This window comes from Microtus pennsylvanicus, chromosome 10, assembly GCF_037038515.1.
Source record: "Microtus pennsylvanicus isolate mMicPen1 chromosome 10, mMicPen1.hap1, whole genome shotgun sequence".
Classification (NCBI taxonomy): domain Eukaryota; kingdom Metazoa; phylum Chordata; class Mammalia; order Rodentia; family Cricetidae; genus Microtus; species Microtus pennsylvanicus.
This window is the reverse complement of record NC_134588.1, coordinates 109,567,863-109,592,201: the sequence shown is the minus strand read 5'-3', so window position 1 is coordinate 109,592,201 and position 24,339 is coordinate 109,567,863. Positions and strand designations below refer to the sequence as shown.

General features: G+C 43.4%; 1 protein-coding gene and 1 long non-coding RNA gene across 2 annotated transcripts in view; both read left to right on the top strand.

The window, feature by feature from the left end:
• The window catches only part of LOC142858427 (uncharacterized), a 43,456-nt gene extending 41,282 nt beyond the window's left edge, over positions 1 to 2,174 (top strand). Inside the window, exon 4 of the long non-coding RNA XR_012912020.1 lies at positions 1,818 to 2,174. This is a non-coding gene — a long non-coding RNA (uncharacterized LOC142858427). The remainder of the gene's footprint in view (positions 1 to 1,817) is intronic.
• Positions 2,175 to 4,688: 2,514 nt separating this feature from the next.
• Positions 4,689 to 24,339, top strand: part of Ppp2r5a (protein phosphatase 2 regulatory subunit B'alpha) — a 46,276-nt gene continuing 26,625 nt past the window's right edge. The window contains exon 1 of the mRNA XM_075989485.1: positions 4,689 to 5,007. Coding sequence (XP_075845600.1) covers positions 4,827 to 5,007 — 181 coding nt within the window. The 5' untranslated portion in view covers positions 4,689 to 4,826. The remainder of the gene's footprint in view (positions 5,008 to 24,339) is intronic.

Genomic DNA, 24,339 nt, shown 5'->3' with positions numbered 1-24,339 from the left:
ACCCAGATAAACCACGTGGAATTTTAGTCCTTGAAACCTAGAAAAGTGGCTGGGGGTGATGGCGTTTGTCTTTAATTCTATCGCTCTGGGAGACAGAAGTAGGAGGATTACAAGTTCGAAGCCATCTTAGGTGATTTTTGCAAGATCAAATTTCTATACCTTTTAACAGCTTACACAGCAACTTAATAGCAGAAAGCTCTTCTTGCACATAGCCAATCTTTGATAAGACAGTTTTGTTTTGTTTGAGACAGGGTCACACTCTGTAATCCTGGATGGCTAGGAACTAACTATGGACCAACGTAGCCTGGGACTTTCAGCCGTCATTCTTCCTTTGCCTCCCAGGGACTAGGTTTACAGGTGTTTGCTACCATAGAGATGGTTCATAGTGACCACATTTCTGTCGAGGGCCCAAATACTTAATTCAAGACAGAGGGTGGAAAATAGCTTTCTGACAGATATCTGTGTGTAGAAGAGCTGCCTGTATAAGGTTCATTTCATCAAGTGTTGCCCTCAGGTGTCATATCTAAAACCCGTGCCAACCCTTCCCAGGTTGTGCTCCTTTCCTTCCTACCCGTGTACGAATGTGGAAGATAAGACTCTGAGAAGTGATGATAAGATAGGCTCATATCATTACTGTCATTTAAAGTTGGGCCAGCTCACTGCTAGGGTTCTCACGCTGCAGTAGACAGCCCCACGTCTGTGCACACAGGTCAGCAATAACTGGACTAAGTTGGGGGGCTGGACAGATGGCTCAGTGGTTAAGAGCACATGCTGCTCTTGTAGAGGATTGGGGTTCAATTCCCAGCACTACATGGCAGCTCATAACTGCCTGTAACTCTAAGATCTGACTTCCCTACACAAACATACATGCAGGCAAAACACCAATGCACATAAAATAAAAATAAATAAAAATTTAAAAAATACTAAATTGGGTCTTTGTTCTGAGACAGGGTCATACTACATTTTATTCTTCCCAAAATGCCAATATGAACTTTGAACCCTCGTTTTTTTTTCTTTCTTTCAGGTTTTGACTTAACCTTTTCTTTCAAACTTCAAAAACTTCTTCCCCAGGTTCCGCTTCAGACAACACCCAAATAGTTGTGCTCATTCTAACTGAATTGCTAGGAGTCTATTAGTCTTTACTGGAGACAAACTTTCTGGTCAAGACCCCCAGCTCACAGATAATGACACGGAGACTTATTATTATGAAAGTTTGGCCTTCCCTTAGGCTTGTTCCTAGCTAGTTCTTATAACTTAATTAACCCATGTTTTCAAATCTACATTCTGGCACATGGTTCATCACCGCATCTCCCTACTGCCCAATCTACTTCCTCTGTGTTTGGCTGGCAACTCTGCCTTTCTTCTTCCCAGAGTCCTCTCTGTCCCTGCAAGTCCCACCTCACCTCTTCCTGCCTAGCTATTGGCCCATTCAGTTCTTTATTAAACCAATCAGAAGGCACCTTGGCAAAACCACATCTTCAGAGTGTAAACAAATATTCTGCAACACCTTTTTTCGTGTGTGTGTGTGAGTATGTGTGTGTGTATTTGTGTATTCTTATATATACTGTCTTTGTTATAAATATCACTACTTTGCTTTGTGGACATTTACTCTCACTTGGGGGGTGGTGCTAGGTACTGAACCCAGGGCCTTGCGTACGCTAACAAGTACTCTACCTCTAAACTACACCTTCAGAACTCTATACTTTTTAAAAATAATATTTAGGTGACTAGAGAATTGTGATTTCAGACTTCTGTGTGCGCAACAATAGAGAGCTTATTAAAAACAGATTTCTAACCTTTTCTCCATATTGATATAGTGCATCAGATGAGAAGTCCAGGAGCCTGCATTTCACATAATCACCTCGAGGACTCTGACACAGGGAATCTGATGCAGGGACTCCGGTAACCACGCTTTCTGAGACTACTGGGAGCTGAAGACGCTGCTGCTCTATACTGCTATCTATTTCAGGAATGGCTAGGAGCAATAAAGTAACCCAGTTCCCGCTTTCTGGGTGCTTCCAACTCTTCAGAGGAGTTTGGGATGGCAGGTCCTGTGGTGAATATGGATAAGACACGCAATTGGAACTCTAAGAAGAGAGGCATCCCCTTTCCCCCGGGGGAGAGGGGGGCGCAGATTATTGTAAAAAGCTTCACAGAAAGTAGCTCTCTAGCTGGGCTTTGAAGAGAAGACACGTTTCAACAAGCGGAGACGAGGCAGATCATTTCAAGAAGGTGGGGTAGCACTAAGTGTCAAAGCAAGGTCACTTTGTGGGATGCTGAATTTGGACTCTGCTGTGTGGGTACTGGTCCATTAGAACCAAGAGGCACAGGTAGCTAAGGGAGGCTGTGAGCTGGAGAAACAGTCTTCAGAGAAGACCACACTAAGTGGTGATCCAGGGCCGAATGGACTGGATTTTTAGGAATGTGTGTGTGTGTGTGTGTGTGTAGCAACAATTCAAGAAAAAGGCTATGAATTTGAAAGCAAGCAAGGAGGTGATACAGGTGAGGGTTTGGAGGGAGGGGAGAAATGATCTAATTATAATTTCGCTCTCTCTATGTGTATAAATACACACATACACACATGCACACATATATCTCCTCTTGAAAGATCCTCTGGCGGTCATCTTGAAACCCTGAATTATGATGGGTGATTCATTTTGCAAATTGTTGAAGACATTTTGAACCTTAAAGAAGAGTCAGCTTAACCTGGTACAAGACTGGATGAAAAGGTCTTTTAGTTGCTGATGAGCCTCCTTGATTGGGAAAATTGTATATAATCTGGTTGTTTAATACTTAATTTCTTATTAGAAGCTTCATACAAGTATTTCTTGTGCATCAAACACATTCCCCTCCCATTTATTATTAATTTATTAACCCCTTTTATTCCCACAGACAACTTCATGTCTACTTTCAAGTTGCAAATGCATACATGATTTAATGTATCTATGTAAAATCTAGGAATCACAAACAAGAGGATATATTTATCTTTCTGAGACTGCCTTATCTCCAGTTCGATCTTTTTTTCTACAAATGATATAACTTCGTTCCTTGTGGTGAAAAAAATTTGTATATTCGCCACATTTTCTTTATCCACTCCTATTGTTGGCTGGTTAAATAATTTGTTCAGGAAAATGTTTTGAGTGTAGGGCTAGAACTCAACTTGTTCATAACTCTAGACCTCCTCGCGCCTTAGGTCAGTCTACTTCAACAGTTTTTATTAGGTCAAAAGGAAAGGGCGTGGCACTTGCAGGGGAGACTGAGGAGGTTGGAGGTCACTTACTGTAGAAGCATCGTATGAAAAGCACTGTACAAAAAAATATTCTTGGCTTTAAATTTAAAACGCAGTCGAAACCTCCAAGGCCGAAATCCCAAGACCCCCCCCATCAGCGAATCTGAACTGCAGATGACAGAGGTCCTCAGCTGAAGGGGTTAAACTGGGCTAAGTTCAGAATGGAAAAGTTCTTTTCAGAGGGCGTGGACTTGCAGAGTTCTTTGAAGTGGTAGAGTCGACCTTGCCCAAACCCCACGCGAGAGTAGCGCTCAGCGAACCCCGGGAGCTACAAACAGTCTCCCCAACCACCGCTTAGGCGGCTGAGGACCGGGGAGGACCGGGGAGGACGAAGGCCCGCCCAGGAGCCCAGCCCCGCGTTCCGATTGGACGAGCTCATTCCTCTCCGCCCGGGGGCTCCTTTGCCTGTCAATCACACTGCCCTGACACGCCCCTTGCCCCGCCCCCGTGCCACTGACGCAACACTTGGCGTTCTTGGGTGCCCAGGGGCGGGCGGGCGCTCTTCGGCTCCCTCTCACCCGGGTGTGGAGCTGAGCGCGGGCGCGCGCGAGGCCCGACCGTGGCACCCCCACTTCCCCTCTGCCCCCAAACCCCGAGAGCTTTCATTACAGTTGTGACGCACAAGGCACCCCGCTCCCTGCCTTTACTTGCGATTGGCTGGCACCCGCGTCTGTCACGCAGCCCCGCCCTCCCACCCCCTTCGGACTCTCGGTCGCGGCCGCGGAGGCCCCGCCCCCCAGCCCCCGTCCTGCCGCTGAGCCCTGCGATTGGCTGAGGGAACTGGCATGCTTTCCCGCCCCGGCCCCCTCCGGAGCCTCGGGAGGCTCAGTGGGACCCCGCGGAAGTTGTCAGTCAAACTCCTCCCTCCACCCCCCGCGAGCCCTCCCCCCGGGCCGCGCGAGCGCGCACGCACGCGCCCCGGGCCCCCCTCCCCGCCCGCGCCCCGGTCGCCCGGACCAGCCGCCCTCTCAAGTTGTAGCAGTCGCTCGCCCGGCGTGCTCCGTGGGCGGTCGGTGGGCGCGCGGGGGAGAGCGAGGGCGACGCTGCTGGGGTCGGGGCGCCGGTGGCCGCCCCGGGCGATGAGGGGTCGGCGTTGACAGGAGAGGCGAGCGCTCGGCGGCGGCTCGCGCGGACCCGCGATGGAAGCGCCCCGGGAGGAGGCTCCCGGCCGGGCGGACGGCGCGGGCAGCGGCCGCTGAGGAGCCTCCGGGGCTCGGTGCGCTCAGGGGACGCGAGGCGCGCTCGCTCGCCCCAGCCGTCCAAACTTCGGGCTCGCCTCTGCCCGCCCTCGGCGCCGGGCGTCAGCAACTTGAGCGGCCCGCGCGCCCCAGCCCTCCCCTCCGCCAGCCCCGGGAGGCGGCCGCGCGGCGCGGGGATGCGGCCGTGAGGCGCTGTCGGACGGGGAGCAGCTCGCGGAGCGCGAGGGCGGCGCGGCCGGAGCCCGGGGCGCAGGGGCGCAGGCTCTGCGCGCCCGTCCCTCGCCCATTTCCCGGGCCAGCCGCGGCGGGAGGTGCCGGGCGCCGCCGGGGTCGCGGAGATGTCGTCGCCGTCGCCGCCCGCGCCAGTTGCCTGCGCCGCCATCTCGGCCTCGGAGAAAGTGGACGGCTTCACCCGGAAATCGGTGCGCAAGGCGCAGAGGCAGAAGCGCTCGCAGGGCTCGTCGCAGTTCCGCAGCCAGGGCAGCCAGGCGGAGCTGCACCCCCTGCCCCAGCTCAAAGGTAAAGCGCGCGGCGGGCCGCCCCTGGTGCCCCTCTCCCGGGTTGCCCACCTGCCCTGCCGTGGCGACCCCAGGGTCCCCCAGGTACTAGCGCTCCCTTTCCTTGTCCGGTTCTCCGACCCCCTTACCCCCACTTTGCCGAGCCTCAGACCTGGCTCTCCTCCATGCTGAGCTAGTTCGTCACTTTCTGTATACTTGTCCCTCGGTCGCCAAATCCAGGGTCCGAACAACTGCCCCCGAGTTAGCTGGCCTTTAGACTTAACTATAAAGAAGAAGCCTAAAACCGCGACCAAGTGACGTATCTTCCATACTGTGTCGGTAGGCTCAAGTGTCATCCCTTAGAAGACCTCGATTGTCGTTCTGAAGGAACGAGTATTTCTTTGCAGTGGAAGGGGAACTTGGGGCTTTGCTTCCAAGGACTTTGCAAGGTTTTGTACAGTAATTGAAATTGGTGTCCATGCCTAATGCCTCGCAGGAAAGCTTGGCAATTCTTTTGGCTCGCCTGCTTTCCCCAGTAGGTTTGGAGGCTTTTCACGAAGTTGTTGCCTGGTGTTCTTGCTTATTCTTTGAGAGTTACTGGCTTTCGATTTAATAATTTTACGTCTAGATGTCATTATGGAAAGATAATTATATTCCTAGATACTTAAGACATTCTTGCAAACCTGATAGAAATCTAGAGAATGATTTACAAGGCCAAGAAATTAAAGGCTCATGCCTAAATAGATAAATGATCAGCAGATTTTTCAGTTCGTTTGACAGAGATCCAGCAACCCTTTCAAGGCCAATCTGGTTCTGATTTGTCTTTGGATCTGTGAATCCTGACATAGTTTGGCAAGGATAAGGAAAATCCCAGATCAAATCAACAGTTGACTAACAACAGCTTTGGAACCCCCTTCAGACCCTCCGTCTTCCTCTTGGGGTGCTTCTGAATCAAGGACATACCACAGCTAGGCTCAGACGGACTTGTGGGAGAGTTTATGTATGTTCAGTGTGTATCTCATTTATTGTTAACACATTGGAATTGCTAAAATTGGCATGGCACGGTCAGCGGAGTGCAGCAACTGTCATAATCCAGTACTACCTATCAGGCTATTGAATTACTGCATAGAGGTTTAAGTTTTTATACTTCATTAAAACCTATTTTATACTTTGATTGTTTTTCATTAATTTTTCATGTTATTTTTAGTTTGAAATCTTGATATTCGCATTTTTCTTTTATATTTAATCTGCTCAAGTGAGTTATTCTTGTTCTTAATGTTGTACTTACTGTTCTTACCTAATAATTGAATTTTAAACATCTGGCTAGTCTCAAGAGATGCAGTTTTAATAGGCTTTATTTTTAAAGCCGACACAAGTGTTTAGAATCAGGAATCATATTCTAAGTTAGATGGTGTTTGCTTCGGAAAGCTGTGGGTTCCATAGTTGTTTTTATGTACAGAATTTGGTCAGTAGTGGAAAAAAGAGAAAATTGAAACTCTAGGTTGATTTCAGATATTTGCGTGTGTTCTATTGCTCAAGGTATTATTCATGGTAAACTCAGGCAGATCCAGTTGAGGAGATAAATCTTCACTTGGAAATAAAACCCTCAAACAGAAAACTACTTTCACTCAAGTTGTTAAAATGCTTTGCGAAGTTGAGTTGTTTTACTTGGTTCTTTGTCAGTGCCCTGGATACCACAGTATTGTATGGTTTTTTTTCTGTCAATAGTATTTTCCCCCCATTTGTGGGTTTAACAAAAACAACACCAGAAAACCCTTTAGTATGAAAGAGAGTTAGTTCTTCCTGCTCTGAAATACAGTCGTACTGTGGAGTGATTCAGATATCCGTGGGCATCCCAGATGTTTTTTATATTTATATCAACCTGCTTACTCTACACTTTGTCCAAGGGATCTGGGCTGGACAGGTGCCAAGTTGTTTTCTTAAAAGCAGACTGGGAGTAAGGATTAACAAAATAACCCAACCTTTTCAGTTTATTTTTGCAGAATCACGTAGATGAGTGGGTTGCATGATTTTTTTTTTAATGTTGAAAATGTTCAAAATAAACAGTGAGTTCCCCTGAGAGCTAGGTGCTAGAAAGTAAAATTAGGAACACTAAATGGGAATCATTTTTATGGCCTTGGAACTTATATTCATGTAGAATGTAACTTTTTTCACCTGTAACTTGATGATCATGAACCATTAGGAAATTTGCTTTTAAAGCACATTCAGTGTGTTTAGTCTGTTTTGGTTTAAATTTCTGGCCTGGTAAAACAGCTGATTCCTTACATGTGTATAAGATCTTAGTATTTATCTTCAGAAAAACAACACAAACCAGTGTTGTCCATGACAACTGGAAACAGCCCAAAATGGTATATCGTTAACCCTTGTCTTCTGCCTTTTCAGACCTACCATGGCAGTGCTGTTAGGCTGTTATTGACAGTCTAGGGCTCGGTGTCTTTTCACAAATATCTTTCTTTGGTTGATACTAGTAACTTTATTTAGGAGGCTATTGAGGCTTAGAAAGGATAGTTTTAGGCTGGGTTATCAGGATGGTGCTTCATCTGACTGGGGGACTCTGGTCAAATGTCAGTGTCTTTGGCGTAAATTCATTTTACACAAACTTGAAGTAGTATGGTTGAGAAAGTCTGGTCCAAGGGGGTTAGTTCAAGGTGAAAAGTTAGTTTTTGATCTGAGTTATTTTCCTTATCTGTAAAGTGGGAATAACACTGTCTCCCAGGATTGGAAGGATTAAATGAAATAATGTAAGAATGCTAGCTCTCATCCCTTTTGTGTTTGGAATCCAAATTAAAATATTTTAAATGAAGAATTACTAGTAATACTCAAACATAAACTTTCCCAGAATATTATTTTTCATTATGTGCATGTGAGTACAGGAGTCTGCAGAAGCCAGAGGTGGTAGATCCTCCTGGAACTGAACTGGGGTCCTCCAAGAGGAGCAGTATGCTTTTACTCCAGGAGTCATCTCTCCAGCCCGGAGCCATAAGTTTTTACCAAGAAAAAGGATCTGGTCGTTATGATTATACAGATTTGTGTTTCTCCTAGAATAGTCAGTAAACAGCAAGGAACAGAAACTGATTTTGAGATTGAACTCCTGAGGTAGAGAGGGGCTGGAGAGATAGTACAACAGTTGAGAGCACTGACTTTTTCCAGAGGACCTAGATTCTGACCCCAGCACTCACATGGTTGTGAAGTTTCAGGGGATCCAGTGCCCTCCTCTGGCCTGTGAGGACACAGCACATAAGTGGTACACAGACAAACCGTCATACAAATATGAATAAAAAAGATGAGGTAGAGAACTTCCCGAGAATCATTCATTTTCCCTGTTGACCTCTGAAGAACTGAGGCCAGAGCCTTGCTGCTGTTGGAAGGGGCTTGCTTAGCAGTGAGGGAAATGTGTGTGCTTGTTTTGTCCAGGTATGTGGTCTTCTGAGTTAATTATAACTTAATTCGTTTTCTAGTTGTCCTGATTTGGGGAGGGATTCGCTACTACTACTTGTTTAGCTTTTAACTGGATATTCACAAATTATTGTTCCATCCAAACACAAAACTTTTGTAATAAGGTAAAGTTGAAATTCATCTGAGTAAGTTAAGTGTTTTCAGTGGCTTCCAACGTTATTTTAGGACTGTTTTCTGACTGTTGTCATGTCCCTCTTAGAAGACATAATTAATTTTTCTTTTTACTTTTTAAGGATATACTTAGAGGAATTGCTAAATATAGTGTCTAGTTCTAGTACTCACATGAGGAAATCTTTCCTCCTTGAAGGCTAACATCTTCAGAATTCCTATTTAGGATCATATCTCGCCTCCTCTCTTTTTTTTTTTTTTGGTTGTCTTTCTTAATTTAATTATTGATTATTTTTGGAAGCATCTAATTGAGTAAAGTGATAATCCAGGAAAATATATCTAGCAAATTGGTGATACCATTGGGGCAGAGCACTGTCCTGTAAATAGCAGATCTGAATTGTCTTCTCGCTTCAGTGGTGACTCACAGCTGCTTGAGGCTAGCTTTGACCCTGTGAACTTATTATCGCTTTCACCTGTAAGAATAACAGTCTCCTTGATAAAGGCACTATGAAAGTTGTTCTTTAGGCTCCTTTGAGTTTTAGAGACAAAAGTTTAGCTACAACATAATACATTTGGGAAATAGTAGATTTTTTTGTGTGTGCTTTGTTTTGTTTTCCAATTTAGCTTTTAACATTGTAGCATCTGGGGCAGGGCCTAGTTTACCTTTGTTTTTATGTATTGACATAGTCCTCTTACACACTTGAAAAACTTGAACCCACACCTGGCCCTCATTCCTCCATCAGCATTAACTGGTCTAAGGTGGAATCCTGGCATGTTTATTTTTTAAAGCTCCCAGGGTGATTCTCAGATGCAGATAGGAGTCAGGGCCAAGCCTCATAGTATCAGCATCTGCTGGTTTAATTCATTAATTGAAGCTTTGTCTTTCCCTCTGATCCTCAGGGCTCCTTACTCAGCCCATTAACGTTTCTGCCCTCCCTTCATTTCTGGTGCTCACAGTTCACTCTCTTAGCTCTGCTGCCCTCTATGGCCGGCTGATCAGCTGCCCTTCTAAAGGGGAGACTGTTAGCGTCTGGAGTTTTCATATGATGAGGTGATTCTATTAGATCTTGCTTTATTTATTTATGTACCTAAATGAAAGCCCAACTATTGTCATTCAGTGCCAGGTAATCAGACCTTTATTTCATTTTTTTTTTTAAAGCTGAGATTTGAGTAGGCAAGAATTGAGAACATATGGTAGAGGTTGGCCTAGCTTTAACCCAGTTTTTCAGAATCATAGGTGATAATGGCAGTCACTCTGGTGTATCAAACTGATGTCTTCTATCTACTGAGTATATTGAATAAAATGTAATGGTGGTGTACACCTTTAGTCCCACCTCTCTGGAGTCAAACCGATCTCTGAGAGTTTGAGGCCATCTTGGTCTACATAGCAAATTACAGTCCAACCAAGACTGCATAATGGACCTGTCTGTTGAATGTAACTGTTTGGATCATGCCTTATAGTTATTTTGTACCAAGTATTTTCTTTCAGAGAGTTTTCATGGTTTTTTTTTTTGTTTAGTTTTTGTTTGTTTGTTTTTCGAAGCAGGGTTTCTCTGTGAAGTTTTGGGGCATGTCGTGGAACTAGCTCGTGTAGACCAGGCTGGCCTTGAACTCACAGAGATCCGCCTGTCTCAGCCTCCCGAGTGCTGGGATTAAAGGCGTGCACCACCACTGCCCTGCGAGAGTTTTCATATTGATGTTTAACTTAATCTTGTGTGAAAGGTATCAGTGAGGGTCTAGAGCCACTTCTAATCCATTTTCCTAATTTGTCTTTGGCCTTTCTGCTGACCGCATTGAATAACACTAGCATTTGTTGGTTTGTTCTAGGTGAATGTTCCCTAGGATGAAATGGTAAATTTTGTTTTGCAAAAGTGGATGCCATTATCTCCCACACCACCCCCCCAAAAAACCTAATAGTACCAAATGCAGTGTGCTAAATGTCATGTGGACACAGTCGCTATTTTGGTGAAATTCGCCTTGGTTACCTTAGTCACCTACCTTCCTGCATTGATAGTGCTTTCCCCAGAATATTAGGTATTGACTGTCAGAGATTCATTCTCTTTTATTTGCCTTTTGTTTTAACATATTTATGCCTAAAGCAGTTCAGGCTAAGTACATGAATTCTGATTTCTTAGTGCTTTGATAGTGAAGAGTAAATACGGGTTTGGCTTGGCTCTTGTTTTAGTACATGTGCTGCTGAAGTGAACAGAGTAACTACTGGATTAAAACAAAGGTGTTTGCTTTTGCATTTCAACATAGTGTGAGCTGTGTAACACCGATTGTTCTAGGAAAGCAGTGTGTACAGTTGTGTGGAAAAGTCATGCAGGGCTGACTTAGATATGGACTTACATGTGCTTAAAATTGGATAAAGTGAGAAAGCTTATATTAATTTTTTTCTTTTTATCTCTTTGTGTGTGTGTGTATACTAGGCTCTCATGCTGTAGCCTGGACTGACCACAGACCCAGAGTGGACTTGAACCCCTGACCCCCCTTCTCCCAAGTGATGGGATTCCAGGCCTGGACTAACTTGCCCCTTCATTACTGTGCCCCTGCACTAGCATGCCCAGCTAGTTTATATTAATTTCTAAATTTGAGGTGCAGCCTTAATTTATGAGGATGTCCTTGAAGGAAATAAAAGAAATAGATTTAAAGTGTATAATTAGTTTTAGTGCATTATTACGTAACAAGAAACCTAATTGCTGAAAGTTTGACGTGACAGGCTGGGTTTGTGTAAAACAGACTCTGCTTGTCTGAGCAGGATCATTGGCTAATAAGCAGTTACAGAACTATTTTTCATGTGTATCTTTTTGAACTCTTCCCTGAAGGAATTTGTTTATGTGAGCTTTTTGAGTGAGTAATGAAGAATTTTAGAAATCCTGTCATTTTGATTCACATTTCCTTAAACAAACTTACTGGGTTTTATTTGTTCGTGCCTGTTGTATTGTAGTTTGTAGGTTTACATGACCCGAGAGAACCTGTCTCTGAGTTGGATACTGAACGGTAGAGATTCCTTGGGATCGCAGTCCTGGAATAGCTAAACTGCTTCCCCTTCAGTCCACTGTGAGGTGCTGAGCAGGAGGGTCTCAGGAATCCTTCTCTCGAGCCTCCTTTGGGAACCAATTTCACTCTTCTTCTACATAAACATCATTCTGGTCATCTCACCAGAGAGTCTCTGAAAACAGTATAGACGGGGGCTGCAGAGGGCGCGGTGGTTGAGAGCTCCGGCTGCTCTTGTAAAACTGTCTGTAATTCCAGGGGCACTAGCTGTGCACATGGTACACATACACACATGCAGTCAAACACTCCTCACATAAAAATCAATGAATCTTATAGGAATAAAAGTAGTATAGGCAGTGACTAGGTGCCTGAAATAAGAACTTTTTAATAACTGGGCTTAGAACTTGAAATTCAAATACCAAATGTCAAAACTAGAGCCCCCGCCATTGTATGCTTCGTCTGATAAAGGATGTTCTAGAATTATAGTTATTACCAGAAGACAAATAGTATTTGAAATCATTATTAGTTATTTCGTCAAAATTGATAAAAGTGCAAAATATGACAGATTTTTTTATAACCCTGAAGTTAACAGAGCTGGATGTGTTTTTAAAACATATTTTTCAGATAGGCTTGTAAAGATAAATATCTGTTGAAGTTCTAAGTAAAATAAGATAAAACTTTTGCAGAACTATGTGTCCGATAAGAATTACCCTTACATCTACCATTCTTTGAAAAGAGTTTTCTTGCCTGATATGAACTTTGCTTTAAAAAAAAAAAATCTAGTACAATTTTTTTTTTCTCCCTCTGCTTTCCATGGTACTTAAATTTTACATGAGCCATTGTGGAGATTAAAATGTTACTTAGGTAAATAAAACAATAAATGCTTTTTCTTTTGAAATTAATTGTATTTAGTATCTTATAGTGGGTAAAGAATGTATACTTTAAGAAGTTTCAATCAGTTTGCCAAGTATTGACCTGTCAGGGAATTGTGGAAGAGACCTGGCCTAGGTTTATTATGGAAGGAGAGAGAAAGGAAACCTGCCTGGAGTAAGAGATCAACTGAGACCAAACAGCTAGGTGTTGGGCTAAGATAGATGGAGTTGAAGACCCATCCATTGGACAGGATGTGTGACCCACAGTCGAACACAGTGCATTTGAGGATTGGCAGCTTTTGTGTTCTTTTTTTTTTTTAAATATTTATTTATTATGTATACAATATTCTTTCTGTGTGTATGTCTGAAGGCCAGAAGAGAGCACCAGACCCTATTACAGATGGTTGTGAGCCACCATGTGGTTGCTGGGAATTGAACTCAGGACCTTTGGAAGAGCAGGCAATGCTCTTAACCGCTAAGCCATCTCTCCAGCCCCAGCTTTTGTGTTCTTAGAGAAGACAAGGGAACAGCAGTTATCTTACTTTCAGTGTTATGTTAAAGAATGTTACAGAGCCGGAGGTGGCAACTCAGGCCTTTAGTCCCAGCGCTCGGGAGGCAGAGGCAGGAGGCCTTGTGAATGCAAGGCGAGCCTGGTCTACAAGAGCTGTTCCAGGACAGGCTCCAAAGGTGCATAGAAACCTGTCTTGAAAAACCAGAAAAGAAAGAATGGGTACGGGTACTATACTGCATTTATATCTACTGAGGATTCTGGGAGATGGGAATAAGGATTCCAATTGTAATCTGGACATGAAATACAAAAATAGCCTTCCTAAATGGAGATGGGGTAGTGTCTCAGCAGAGGACTTGGTGAAAGGAAGTCAAGGATGAACAGCTAGTAGGTATATGATAGCAGTTTGTCTGTAGGTAGCCCAGGCTAACCTCAGATTCAACAGCCCTTCCTTACTTAGCCACCTGAGCAATGATAATGTAGGCATGCACCACCTTACCAGCCAAAACAGTTTGCTGAGAGACAAAGCAGATTTGTGAGAAGAAAAATAACAATTTTATTGTTTTGTTGGTAGTTAGTGCTTTTTAAAAATCTTGTTTTTGTTTTGAGATGGGATCACACTGTAGTGCAGGCTAGCCTAAATTCATGGTGCTCTGCCTCAGCCTTCCAAGTGCTGAAATTACGGGTGTGAGTCCCCTGTGCTAGGCTTAAAAAAGCAATCGTTCTTCTGCGGGAAGTTAAAGTGGCCCTGTTGGAAAGTTAATTTGGGCCTAGAGCCGACTACATGTACACTATGGTAGCAGTCTGGGAGTCTTCAGCTGCTCAGTGGCCTTTGAAGCAATGGAAGTTGAAGCAGCTTCTCAGTAGAAATCTGTAGAGTGAGAAGAGGTCAGAGCATACCAACATCTAGAGGCGAGAGAGACCAAGGAGAGGCTTAGTAAGTGGGTAGGTAGAGCAGATAGCAACAGAAAAGTGGGTGAGTCAAGTAAAAATTAAAAGTTTCCATACTTTTGATAATCTTCCTTCTGGTGTCGTTGGTTATTTTGAGAGGGTTGATAGACTTGAGATACCTGTCGGGTAAAGATGAAGTAGAAATTGTATAAGCACAGTCAGTAAGTAAGAATAACTCTTTTATACAGTCTGGCAGACATAGATGTGTGTCTTTCTGTGTATTTGTATATTTATTTATTCATTTAAATATTGGCTAGAGAGATGGTTCAGCAGTTAAGATCACAGGCTGCTTTTCCACGGGACCTGGGGTCATATCCCAGCTCCCACATAGTAGCTAACAACAGTTCTTAACTCCACTTCCAGAGGATCTTCTGGCCTCCACATGCACCGGGCACACATGTGGTGGACAGACATAGATGCAGGCAAAACACCCGTGTGCATTAAAAAAAAAAATCTTGAAAAATAAGTGTTATAGCTGCAGAAGGGAGAATGGATTAGAACAGAGCAAGGTTTTAAGAAAGGAAGGGGCAGTCAGGAGGTTTGTTTTTAAGGCTAGCTAAGACATGCTATGGCCACATCCAGAATGGTTAATCTGCAGACGTGCAAAAAGGTTTATTTGACATGTACCTCACAGGTAGGGCTTGCTAGCTGTTTGAAGGAAGAACTGGTCGTCCTGAGGTGTGCTTTATCCTGGACACTTGACTGTCGCTGCCACTGAGGACTGTGCTGGGAAAGGAACCCAGTAGGGATGGAAGGTCAGTTCTACTTTGTAAACTGTAAATTTGGGATGCTTTTAGAAATGCAGTTCTGAATATCAAAAAGCCCTTTGGATTTCTTGTTGCACATATTTTTGTGTGTGTGTGTGCATGATCATGCATGTGTGACGGTCAGAGGACAACTTGGGGGAGTTGGTTCTTTCCACCACGTGTGTCCTCAGGATGGAATGCAGGTCAGCAGGCTTGGAGGCCAGAGCCTTTGCCACTGGCTCATCTCACCTACCCTGTGTGTGACTCGAACAGTAACAGTGCCCATTTGGATAGTTCTGTGACCAATGCAGCTACCTTCAGGAGCCTGCTAAGACTCCCGGATTTTGCTTATGAAGGACTTGTCCATAACTGGATTTCTAAGCCATTGGTCTTCTGTGTACACATGGTGCAGGATGAAATCTGTTAACATGTGTCTTCCTACACAGCATTTAGAGCCTGCCATATTGTTTATTGAGGGAAATAGTGAAGCAAAGGCTTTTATTAAGTCATCTAAAGAAAAACATTTTCTATCATGTTATAGTTAACATTTTTTAATATATATTTTATATCGTATATATTTATATAAATTATATATTTTGTAATGTTTAGTAACTGTCTTAGTTATTTTTCTGTTGCTATAAAGAGATACCACGAACATAGCAAACTTATAAAAGAAAGAGGTAATGGGGAATTTACAGTTTCAGAGAATTAAGAGTTCATTGCCTGTTGCACAATTTCTAGTTAGTCTTAATGATAAAACCTGGAGTCAGATACTAGGGAGTTAAAGCTGAAAGATCAGAGCAGCCAGCCACTAGTTCTTCTTCTGTGAAATCCTCAGACCGAATGGGGTCTCCTGTCTCCACAAGTCCTCAGACTGATTGCTGAGCTCCTCTCTCCTCCTGCCTTACATTCCTCTCTCCACCCAGCCTTATCACTTCCTGTCTCCACCTCTCTAGTGCTGGGATTAAAGGTGTGAGCCATCACTGTCTGGCCTCTATGGCTAACTAGTGACTTGCTTCACACTCTGATCCTCAGGCTAGCACAAACATGACTTCTGCCTTGCTTACAGGCATGTTGCTGGAGCAGTAACTGAAAACTTATATCTTAACTGCAAGTAGGAGGCATAGCAGGGAGGGAGAGGGAAGTAGAGGAAAGAGAGAGAACACTCTCTGGGATTGGCATAGGCTTTTGAACCTCAAAGGCCACCCCCAGTGGCATACGTCCCAAACCTCAGACAGTTCCACCATCTGGGGACCTGGTATTTCAGCCTGTGAGCCTACGGGTGCCATCATTCAGACCACCACATTAACGGGGTACTATGTAGCTACACCAACATTTTTACCATTTTGTAGATAAGGTTGTGTTCTATGTTGGTCATTTATAGTTTGGTCTTCTCAGTTGGTTAATTCCTTCTCTGTAATGTTAAACTGAGGGTGTATGTTGACTGCATCAAAGTAGAATTGTTCCCTTCAGTGCAAAGGAAAGACTGTGGTTGGGAATTTTCTGAGAAAGCTGCTGATTTCCTAGGTGCTGGACAAGTGGTCCATTACTATCTAACACTGTCTTCACTGCCCTTAAATAGCCTAAAGCTTGTTCTAAAAGTAGTTGGGAACATTTGCTTTATGAATGAATCCTGATGATGGGATAACTGTTGGTGCAGCACATTTGTGGCAGGTAGATTGTAATCGGAGCCTCCAGCCACTCCAGTTACAGCGATCTGTTCCAGAGCTGGATGCTGCACCTACTCTCCCTGTCTTTGGAAATGCTGTCTTTAAGAGTTTGGAATTTCCTTGCATTGTGGCCACATCAGCATCACTGTCTTTCCTGGTGATTTCCCCCAATTTGAAAACTGGAAATAGTAGGACTAGAAAACTGAGATTTGCATAGAGACATAATTAGGAAAATTCACCAAACACTTCACTAATTTTAGTCTCCCAAAGTTTCCAGAGGAGATAAAATCGGACAGTTATGTGTCATCTCTTTGAGTAGTATTCCAGATGCGTTTGTGCCTGCGGTTAGGGAACAAGCCTTAGCTCGAATGTAAAGTTCAGCCAGAGTAGCAGGTGTAACCGGGAAGTGCTTCTCCTGGGAAGTTCTGGTCTTGCAGTAGGGGAGGGGAAAATAGCTCCACTTTCCTTAGCTGACCCAGCCACAGGACAGCCACGATGGATGGGGTCGACACACCATGTAGCTGATGTCTGGTGGGGTGTGATCACCTGGATGTCCCTGCACACACTTGAAATGTGTTTTTAGTTCTAGAACAGTAGTGACTAATTTAGGATATAATACTTGGTGTGAGTCATAATTGAGTCTCGGTTTTCATTGTTTTCTGAAATAAACTCATTTAAAGAGTACACAGTGAGAAATATCATTCTTAACTACCTCGTTTCTTTGTGTCTTTATTTATTTTTTAAGAGCTTGTAGATTGTTAAAAAATATTCCCCGTTCAGAATAAACCTTAAATTTAATGTCAGTGGGACCAGAGTAACTGTAGGTTGTTCACCCCATGCTTTAACTTCTTAGAATATTATAAACTGCATGATTTTTCTGAAAGGAAAAATAACCATTTGGATTGATTCTGAATAAAGTATTTATTTCTAGAAATTCTGAGTTGGGTCATTTTGAAACCTTAGTTATAAATTCCATATACTAGGGCTGTTGAGGTGGCTCAGCAGGGAAAAGGTGCTGGATGCCAAGCCTAGTGATCTGCGTTTGGAGCATCCTCTGATTCCCACTCCTGCCCCACACGCTGAGATCTCATACTCAGTCTAAAAGAAATAAATGTTAAAAATAGATAAATTACACAGACTAAAAGGGCTTCTTTTTTAAATTTTTATTTATTATATGTTTGTATGCATATGTGTGCACTGACGCAGGCATGCCTTGGAACACATAAGGAGGTCAAAGGGCAACTTGTGAGGGTTGGCCCTTCTTCTGTGTTGATTCTGGGGATCGGCCTCAAGTTGTCAGGCTTAGCAGGTGTCTTTACTGCTGAGCTATCTCTCTGGTTCAGAAATAGTTTTTTTTAATCCTTTTTTTTTTTTGTAGTGCCGACTATTAAATGAGAGGCAGCAACTATTCTGAGTACTAAGTCTTGTTTTAGGAGTTTATACCTAGATCTATTGGAAAGTCCAGCTAAAGTCATTTCCCTAGAAAATCAGTGAAATATCCTGAGACTTCCACTCTTGACCGTCACCCAGGGCCAGTCTGCGATGGTGAAAGGAAGTGGAGTGGGTGCAGAACTGCGGTGCTGGTGTAGGCAGAGCACCTTCTGCACACAGGGGCAGGGGCCCCTTAAGAGCTGTGTGGACTTGAGCATGAGATAGAGTTCCTCACAGCTTCCCACTCCGGCCCTAAAGGTCTAGCTAAAGTCCCACATACTGTTGTTTTGTGAATAGCAGGTTTGTAGTCAAATGAGATTAAGGAGATGGTACAAGTTTTCCATTTATTCTCAGCACCGTCACGTCCACGGCCAAAGGACTCTGGGTCACACATCTAGTAGCTCATCTTTCTTCCTTGTTCTGGCTGTCTTAGCAGACGTGATATTTGAAATTCAAAAGATAATATGCAATTAACTTCCCCCCTTCTTCCTCCTCTCTCCTCCCTTTCTTGATGGGGTTATATAGCCCAGGCTAGCCTGGAGCTCTCCATTCTCCTGCCTATGCCTTCAAAATACTGAGATTATGGGCATGTGCCACCTTACCCAGCTTACAGTTATTTTTTTTGAATAAAAACTAATCAGTATACTTCTATAACAGTAGTTGTGGATACAATTATCTTTGAATGGTAATTAAAGCTGTTAAGTTTTAGACAGTAGTCCAGTGATTTTGATTAACATACACTTACATATACCAGACCGACAGTGTGCATGTTACAGTTTCCTAAAGTGTGATGTCATAAATTTTTCTCACCGTTTTCAGTTGTAAAGAAATCACAGACTCTTAACTAAGTCATAGTGCAGAGTCATTTGTTAAAATACAAGTCTTTTCCTTGCTCCTTTGCCTTAGCCCGATTTCTAGTTCAAGATAAAAGCTAGCTTAGGCTCTTTGTTTTAATGTTCTCGGGTATTGCTAAAAAAGTGACACGTTCTATATCCTGTGACAGTCTCTTAAATTAGAATTCTGGACCACACCCTCGGCATACCACTGAATGGTGGTGCTGGGTTGCTAGGATACTGCGTTTGTTCTATAATTTGTAGCACGAATCCTATATGAGATGTTTAGATTTCAAATAAACGAGCAGCAGCACCTGGGGATATGGTTTGCAAAATTATCTCATTACAAATGATGCTTACCTTTTCAAATATTTAAATACAGCACTAACAAATGAAAACCCCTGAAATAACTTGATTGTACCTGGGTTTCTCACACTGTAAAGAAGATGGTGAAGAAGCCAGCTTAAAATGGGCTACCCAAATATCAGTTCCCCTTCTGCTGGCAACAGCCATCAGGTGGGCCAGGATGGGCGTGTACAAATACATCCAGGAGCTGTGAAGAAGAAGCAGTCTCTTCTGTGCTACACAAGGCTCCAAACCCCACCCAGCCAGATAAAGCTTGTGGGCTGGGATACAGAACCAAGCAAGGTTATGTCATGTGCAGAGTTTGCCCAGCTCCTTCAGTCTGTTGAGAGCTGAGTACCACTGTGGGCCTTTGAGAGCTCTGAATTACTACCAGGCTGGTGAAGATCCCACATACAGATTCTTTGAGGCTGTCCTCAGTGCCCATCCCATAAAGCTCTCAGAAGGAACTCTGACACCCAGTGGATCACCACACCCATCCACAAGCACAGAGAGATGCATGGGCTGACATCTGTAGGCCGCAAGAGCCGAGAAAAGGGCCACAAGTTCCACCACACTGCTCTTGCTGTGCAGCCTGGAGAAGGTGCAGTACTCTCCAGCTCCACCGCTACCCATAGCTAATACATGCAATGTCTGCAAAATTCATACCCAATAGTTTGATGGTTAAAAAACCCACAAAACTTGTGTTCTTCAACTTGGTGTTAGAATATCGACTAGATTTTCTGCTGAGATGCTCTTGAGACAGTACCAACAATACCATATTATAGGGCCAATTCTAAATCATGTTACTGTAGTAATTTTTTTTTTTGAGACAGTCTCACCATTTGTTCTGACTGTCCTGGAACTCACTGTGTAGACCAGGCTGGCCTTGAACTCAGAGATTTACCTGCTTCTGCCTCTTTTGTGCTGGGATTAAAGGCATGTGCCAACACACCCAACTTCACTAAGTTTTAATGATTTGGCAAACTGTTCTACAAACCAATCCTGTGTAGCCCATGCATTTTTACTATATCTTTATTTTATTTCTTGGTTTTGGAGTTCTTATTTATGAGTCCCTACAGATTTTTTTTTACTGAATCCAATTTAATATTATAAAGATAAAAGAAATCTAAGCATGTGTTCTCTATAGTTGGTGGACTGAAATTTATTTGACTTGGTCAGAGACATCACTACAGTCAATCATTAAACTGTTATTGTCTCTCAGTAATGTCAGATATTTGACAGGAAAGTGTTTGAGGGACTGGACTACATTTTAGGATCAGCCTTATTAGGAAAAATTTACAGGGCTGAAGATGGAGCTTAGCTGGTAGAGTGCTTGCCTAGCGTGCACAGCCTAGGTTCACATAACCAGGGCCGCACAAACAGACCGGTGCATTGTGCTTGTGATCCCAGTTCCTGGAGGTTAAAGGTTGGAGAATCAGGAGTTCAAGGTCATCCTCAGCTACACAACTCATTTGAGGCCAGCTCTGGAGGCGTGAGACTCACAAGATCCACACCCTAGAAGCCACCCGTCTCCACAGTTGAGTAGGTTTTAATGTATTCACAGATGTGTGCCACCTTGAGAGTCAGCTTTAGAATATTTCCATCACTCAGTTTTTTGTCTGATAATGTCTTTTTTTCCTTTCTTTTTAAAAATAGCTTTGTAAGGCATAGGATTTTTGATCCAGCGTTTATCTTTGAGCCTTTGAGTTTGAGTCTGTATTCTGGCCTCCGTTTTCTTGGTTGATAATTCACCTGTCAATTTTGGCTCCTGTAAATTAACTGTTTTATCTTGTTTTCAAGATTTCGTCCTTGTTTAATTGTAAGTACTTTCACTGCACTGAGTCTACAGTTGATGGGTCTCCTTGATTTTATCCTTCATTTGGTTTTTCAGTGTTTTTATTGTTGTTTGTTGTGTGTGCACTGGCTGGTTATGAATGCCTATGTACCACGGAGTGCGTGTGGAGGTCAGAGGACAACTTTCAGAAGTCCCTTCTTTCCTTCCACCATCTGGATTCTAGCTTGGCAACAAGGACCTTAATGGATGAGCTGTCTTGCTGGCCTGAACTGATGCTTGGAGTTGGCTGAGCTCTGTGGATATGCTAGGTCAGAACTAGTCCTTACATTTACACAGCTTTGGTTACTGTTTCCTATGCTAGGTTAGAACTAGTCCTTACATTTACACAGCTTTGGTTACTGTTTCCTATGCTAGGTTAGAACTAGTCCTTACATTTGCACAGCTTTGGTTACTGTTTCCTATGCTAGGTTAGAACTAGTCCTTACATTTGCACAGCTTTGGTCACTGTTTCCTATGCTAGGTTAGAACTAGTCGTTACATTTGCACAGCTTTGTCACAATGTATCCTATGTTAGGTTAGAACTAGTCGGTCCATTTGCACAGCTTTAGTCACAATGTATCCTATGTTAGGTTAGAACTAGTCGGTCCATTTGCACAGCTTTGGTCACCATTTTCTCAAATGTTTTATTCTGCTCCTTTTCCTCTCCTTCCAGTACCTCCATTCTGAACACTTTAATATCGTGATAGTGTTTAATTTTAAATGTGAATGTTTTGCCTGCATGCATGTGTGCTTGGTTAGAAGAGATCCTGGCTTCCCTAGGTCAGGAGTCATGGATGGTTGTAAATTGTGCGGATGCTGGGACTCAAACCCAGGTCCTCTGCAAGAGTAGCCAGTCTCTAAACCTTGAGCCATCTCTCTAGCCCTGTTTCGGTTCTTCAAGATTGGATATATCTCTAGATATGGCTTTCAGTTTCTGGTGAGTCTCTCTAGTGAAGTTTTTGTTTTGTTAGACTTCTCAAGTCTGTAATTTCCATTCTCTTTTTATTGGTGTTTTTCCTCTTTATTGGTATTCTCTCTTGGACATGACATTGCCATGACACTTCTTAGTCATGGTTTCCTTTGAATAGTGGCTACTGAGAAACCATATTTCCTTAAATGCCTTGTGCACTCTCACAGGCAGTCAAGTTGTGCTGTCCCCTTGTTATTATTCTTTCCTTCTTGTTAACCTGTAGCCTGTACTTTTCCAGGCAGAGCGGGAGAAGTGGAAGTAAGAAGGGAGTGAATGGCATTTAAAGTATGTATTGGGTACTGGCCTCAGTACTGGGGTTGTTATCATTGCTTGTTCATTTGGTGGCTGGGCGAGGTCTCCGTATTTTCAGCCTGATACTATTCTTCAGAGAGACATTGCTTTGGTTGTGCTCACATCGTCCTGGGAGACAGTAGTTTTGATAGGCTTTTCTCCTGACAGTACCCCACCTCTTACGGTCCGGCTTTTTCACCTGACTGCTCAGCTGTTTTTTAGCAAATTCAGTTCAGGCTGTAAGGGATTTATGTCAGTGATCTTGTTCTTGTTTGGTTCCTCCAAGCTACCCCTCTTTTACAGATCTCTACTGTTCCCTCTATTCTAGCCCTGCTCTTTCTGAGAGCACCTGTAAACTGAAGGGTGCCAGGGGAAGGAAGAGCTAGTTTTATTAGGGTGACTTGTAGGTAGTAGCCTAAGGTCCTTTTAGCTTGCCTAAAGGACTGGGGTGGGTGACTGGGACATACTCTTAGTGGTGCTGCCCAAGGAACCTTCACCTCTCCGCTGCTCTTGGTTAGAGCTGAGTCTCTACAGCAGGCTAGATGTGCCAGTGTCTAGTCCGTACCTGAAGAAGGCTGCCAGGAGCTTGAGGTAGAGGGAGCCTCCGGTCTCTGAGGAGAGTTCCTGCCGTGCTAAGTGAAGGGAGCCATCTTAATTCAGGTTCTACTCACTGAGTTTTCATTAATTATTTGTGGCGTGGGACTCACATCCAAGGCCTTGCTCAGATTAGATGAGTGCTTTCCCATGAGCTCGTTCCCTGAGTTTTCACAGATGTTCTTAGGAGTTTCCTCACTTGCTGCTTGTCCTTGGGTCTACTCATAGAGTCTTCAAATGGTGTTTTATTATCTTTAAACTTTATTTGTTTTGAAAAAGGATCTTGCTCTATAGCCCCAACTATCCTGAATCTCTATATGTAGACAAGGCTGGCCTTGAACTTTGGTGATCTTTCTGCCTCTGCCTCTCAAGTGCTAAATTGTAGGCATGTACTATCATACTTGCCTAAATGGTTGTTTTAAACTAAAATTTGGGGGAAGCAGGTAAGGTCTGAGGAATTCTTACCCTTGTCTTGCTGGAAGTTGACCTCTGACTTGACTCCAGTTTAAGCTTGTTTTATAGTAATGGTTAGTACCTTTTCCCTAGGGTGGCATAGCTTTCAGATACAAAACTATGTGCTTATATTTGAAATCTTAAAGGATATGGGAAAATTCCTTGAAGTAAACAAGTTCTCTAAAAGTGACACAAGAAGAAGCAGAAATTTCAATAGGTCTGTGTCTGTTTGTTTGGTTGAGTCTGAATTAGGAAAACATTACTAGAAAGTAAATTACAGAGCACTGTCTCTTATGGACACAAACTGAAAAATATTTAATAAAATATTGGCAAATTGAATTCTAAAATATATAGGTAGAATAATATGTATTGACCATGTAAGATTCATACAAGGGATCTGAGGCTGGTTTTTTTTATTATTATTATTTAAAAAGTGACCAGCAGTCATTTCTTGGCCTTTTGCCTCGTCTAGTGTAAAACACAACTACCGTTAGTTTTTGACAAAGATGTAAACAATAGAGATTGAAGAAAAGATCGCTTCCTTACCAGTGCCAGAAAAACTGGACTTCACTTCTAGGAGAATGGGACCTGATGCATATGACCACCATGCACGCTGATCAACTCTGGATGGATCTTAAGGTAGTTAGGACTTCAAAATGGCCGGGAGTACAGCCCTTTACTATACACCACAGGCAAGGACTTCCTGGAAAGGGTTCCAGCGGCCCAGGAAATAGTCCCGAGAACCGGCAAGATTGTGATGACGTGAAGTTAAGGTTCTTTACAGCAAAGGAAATGATCCCAGGGTGAGGAGACAGTTTACTGGACAGGGAGAAGCGAATCTTGGCCATCTGCTGTCAGACTAGAGAGTTGTCCAAATAGATAAAGCGAGCTGCAAAAATTAACCACAGAAATCATCCAGTGAGTAAATGGACTAAGCCGAATACATAGTTCTCAACAGAAGTAAAGAGGCCAGTAGTACTTTAAAAGTGCTCAGTGTCCTTAGCCATCAGGAAAATGCGAATTAAAAATGTCTTGAGAGCCCATCTCACTCCTGCCAGATGGCTGTCAGGACAACAAACAACAGCAAATACTCGCAAGGCTGTGGGGAAAAGGCCCTTATTCGCCGCTGGTGGGAAAGTAGACTCGTGCTGCCACTGTGGAAACTAGTGTGGACGTTTCTCAGATAACTTGGTGTGCCCAAAGGACTATTAAATCAGTATATTGTAGACGTAACTTGCACACCCATGTCTACTGCTGCTACACTGTTCACAATA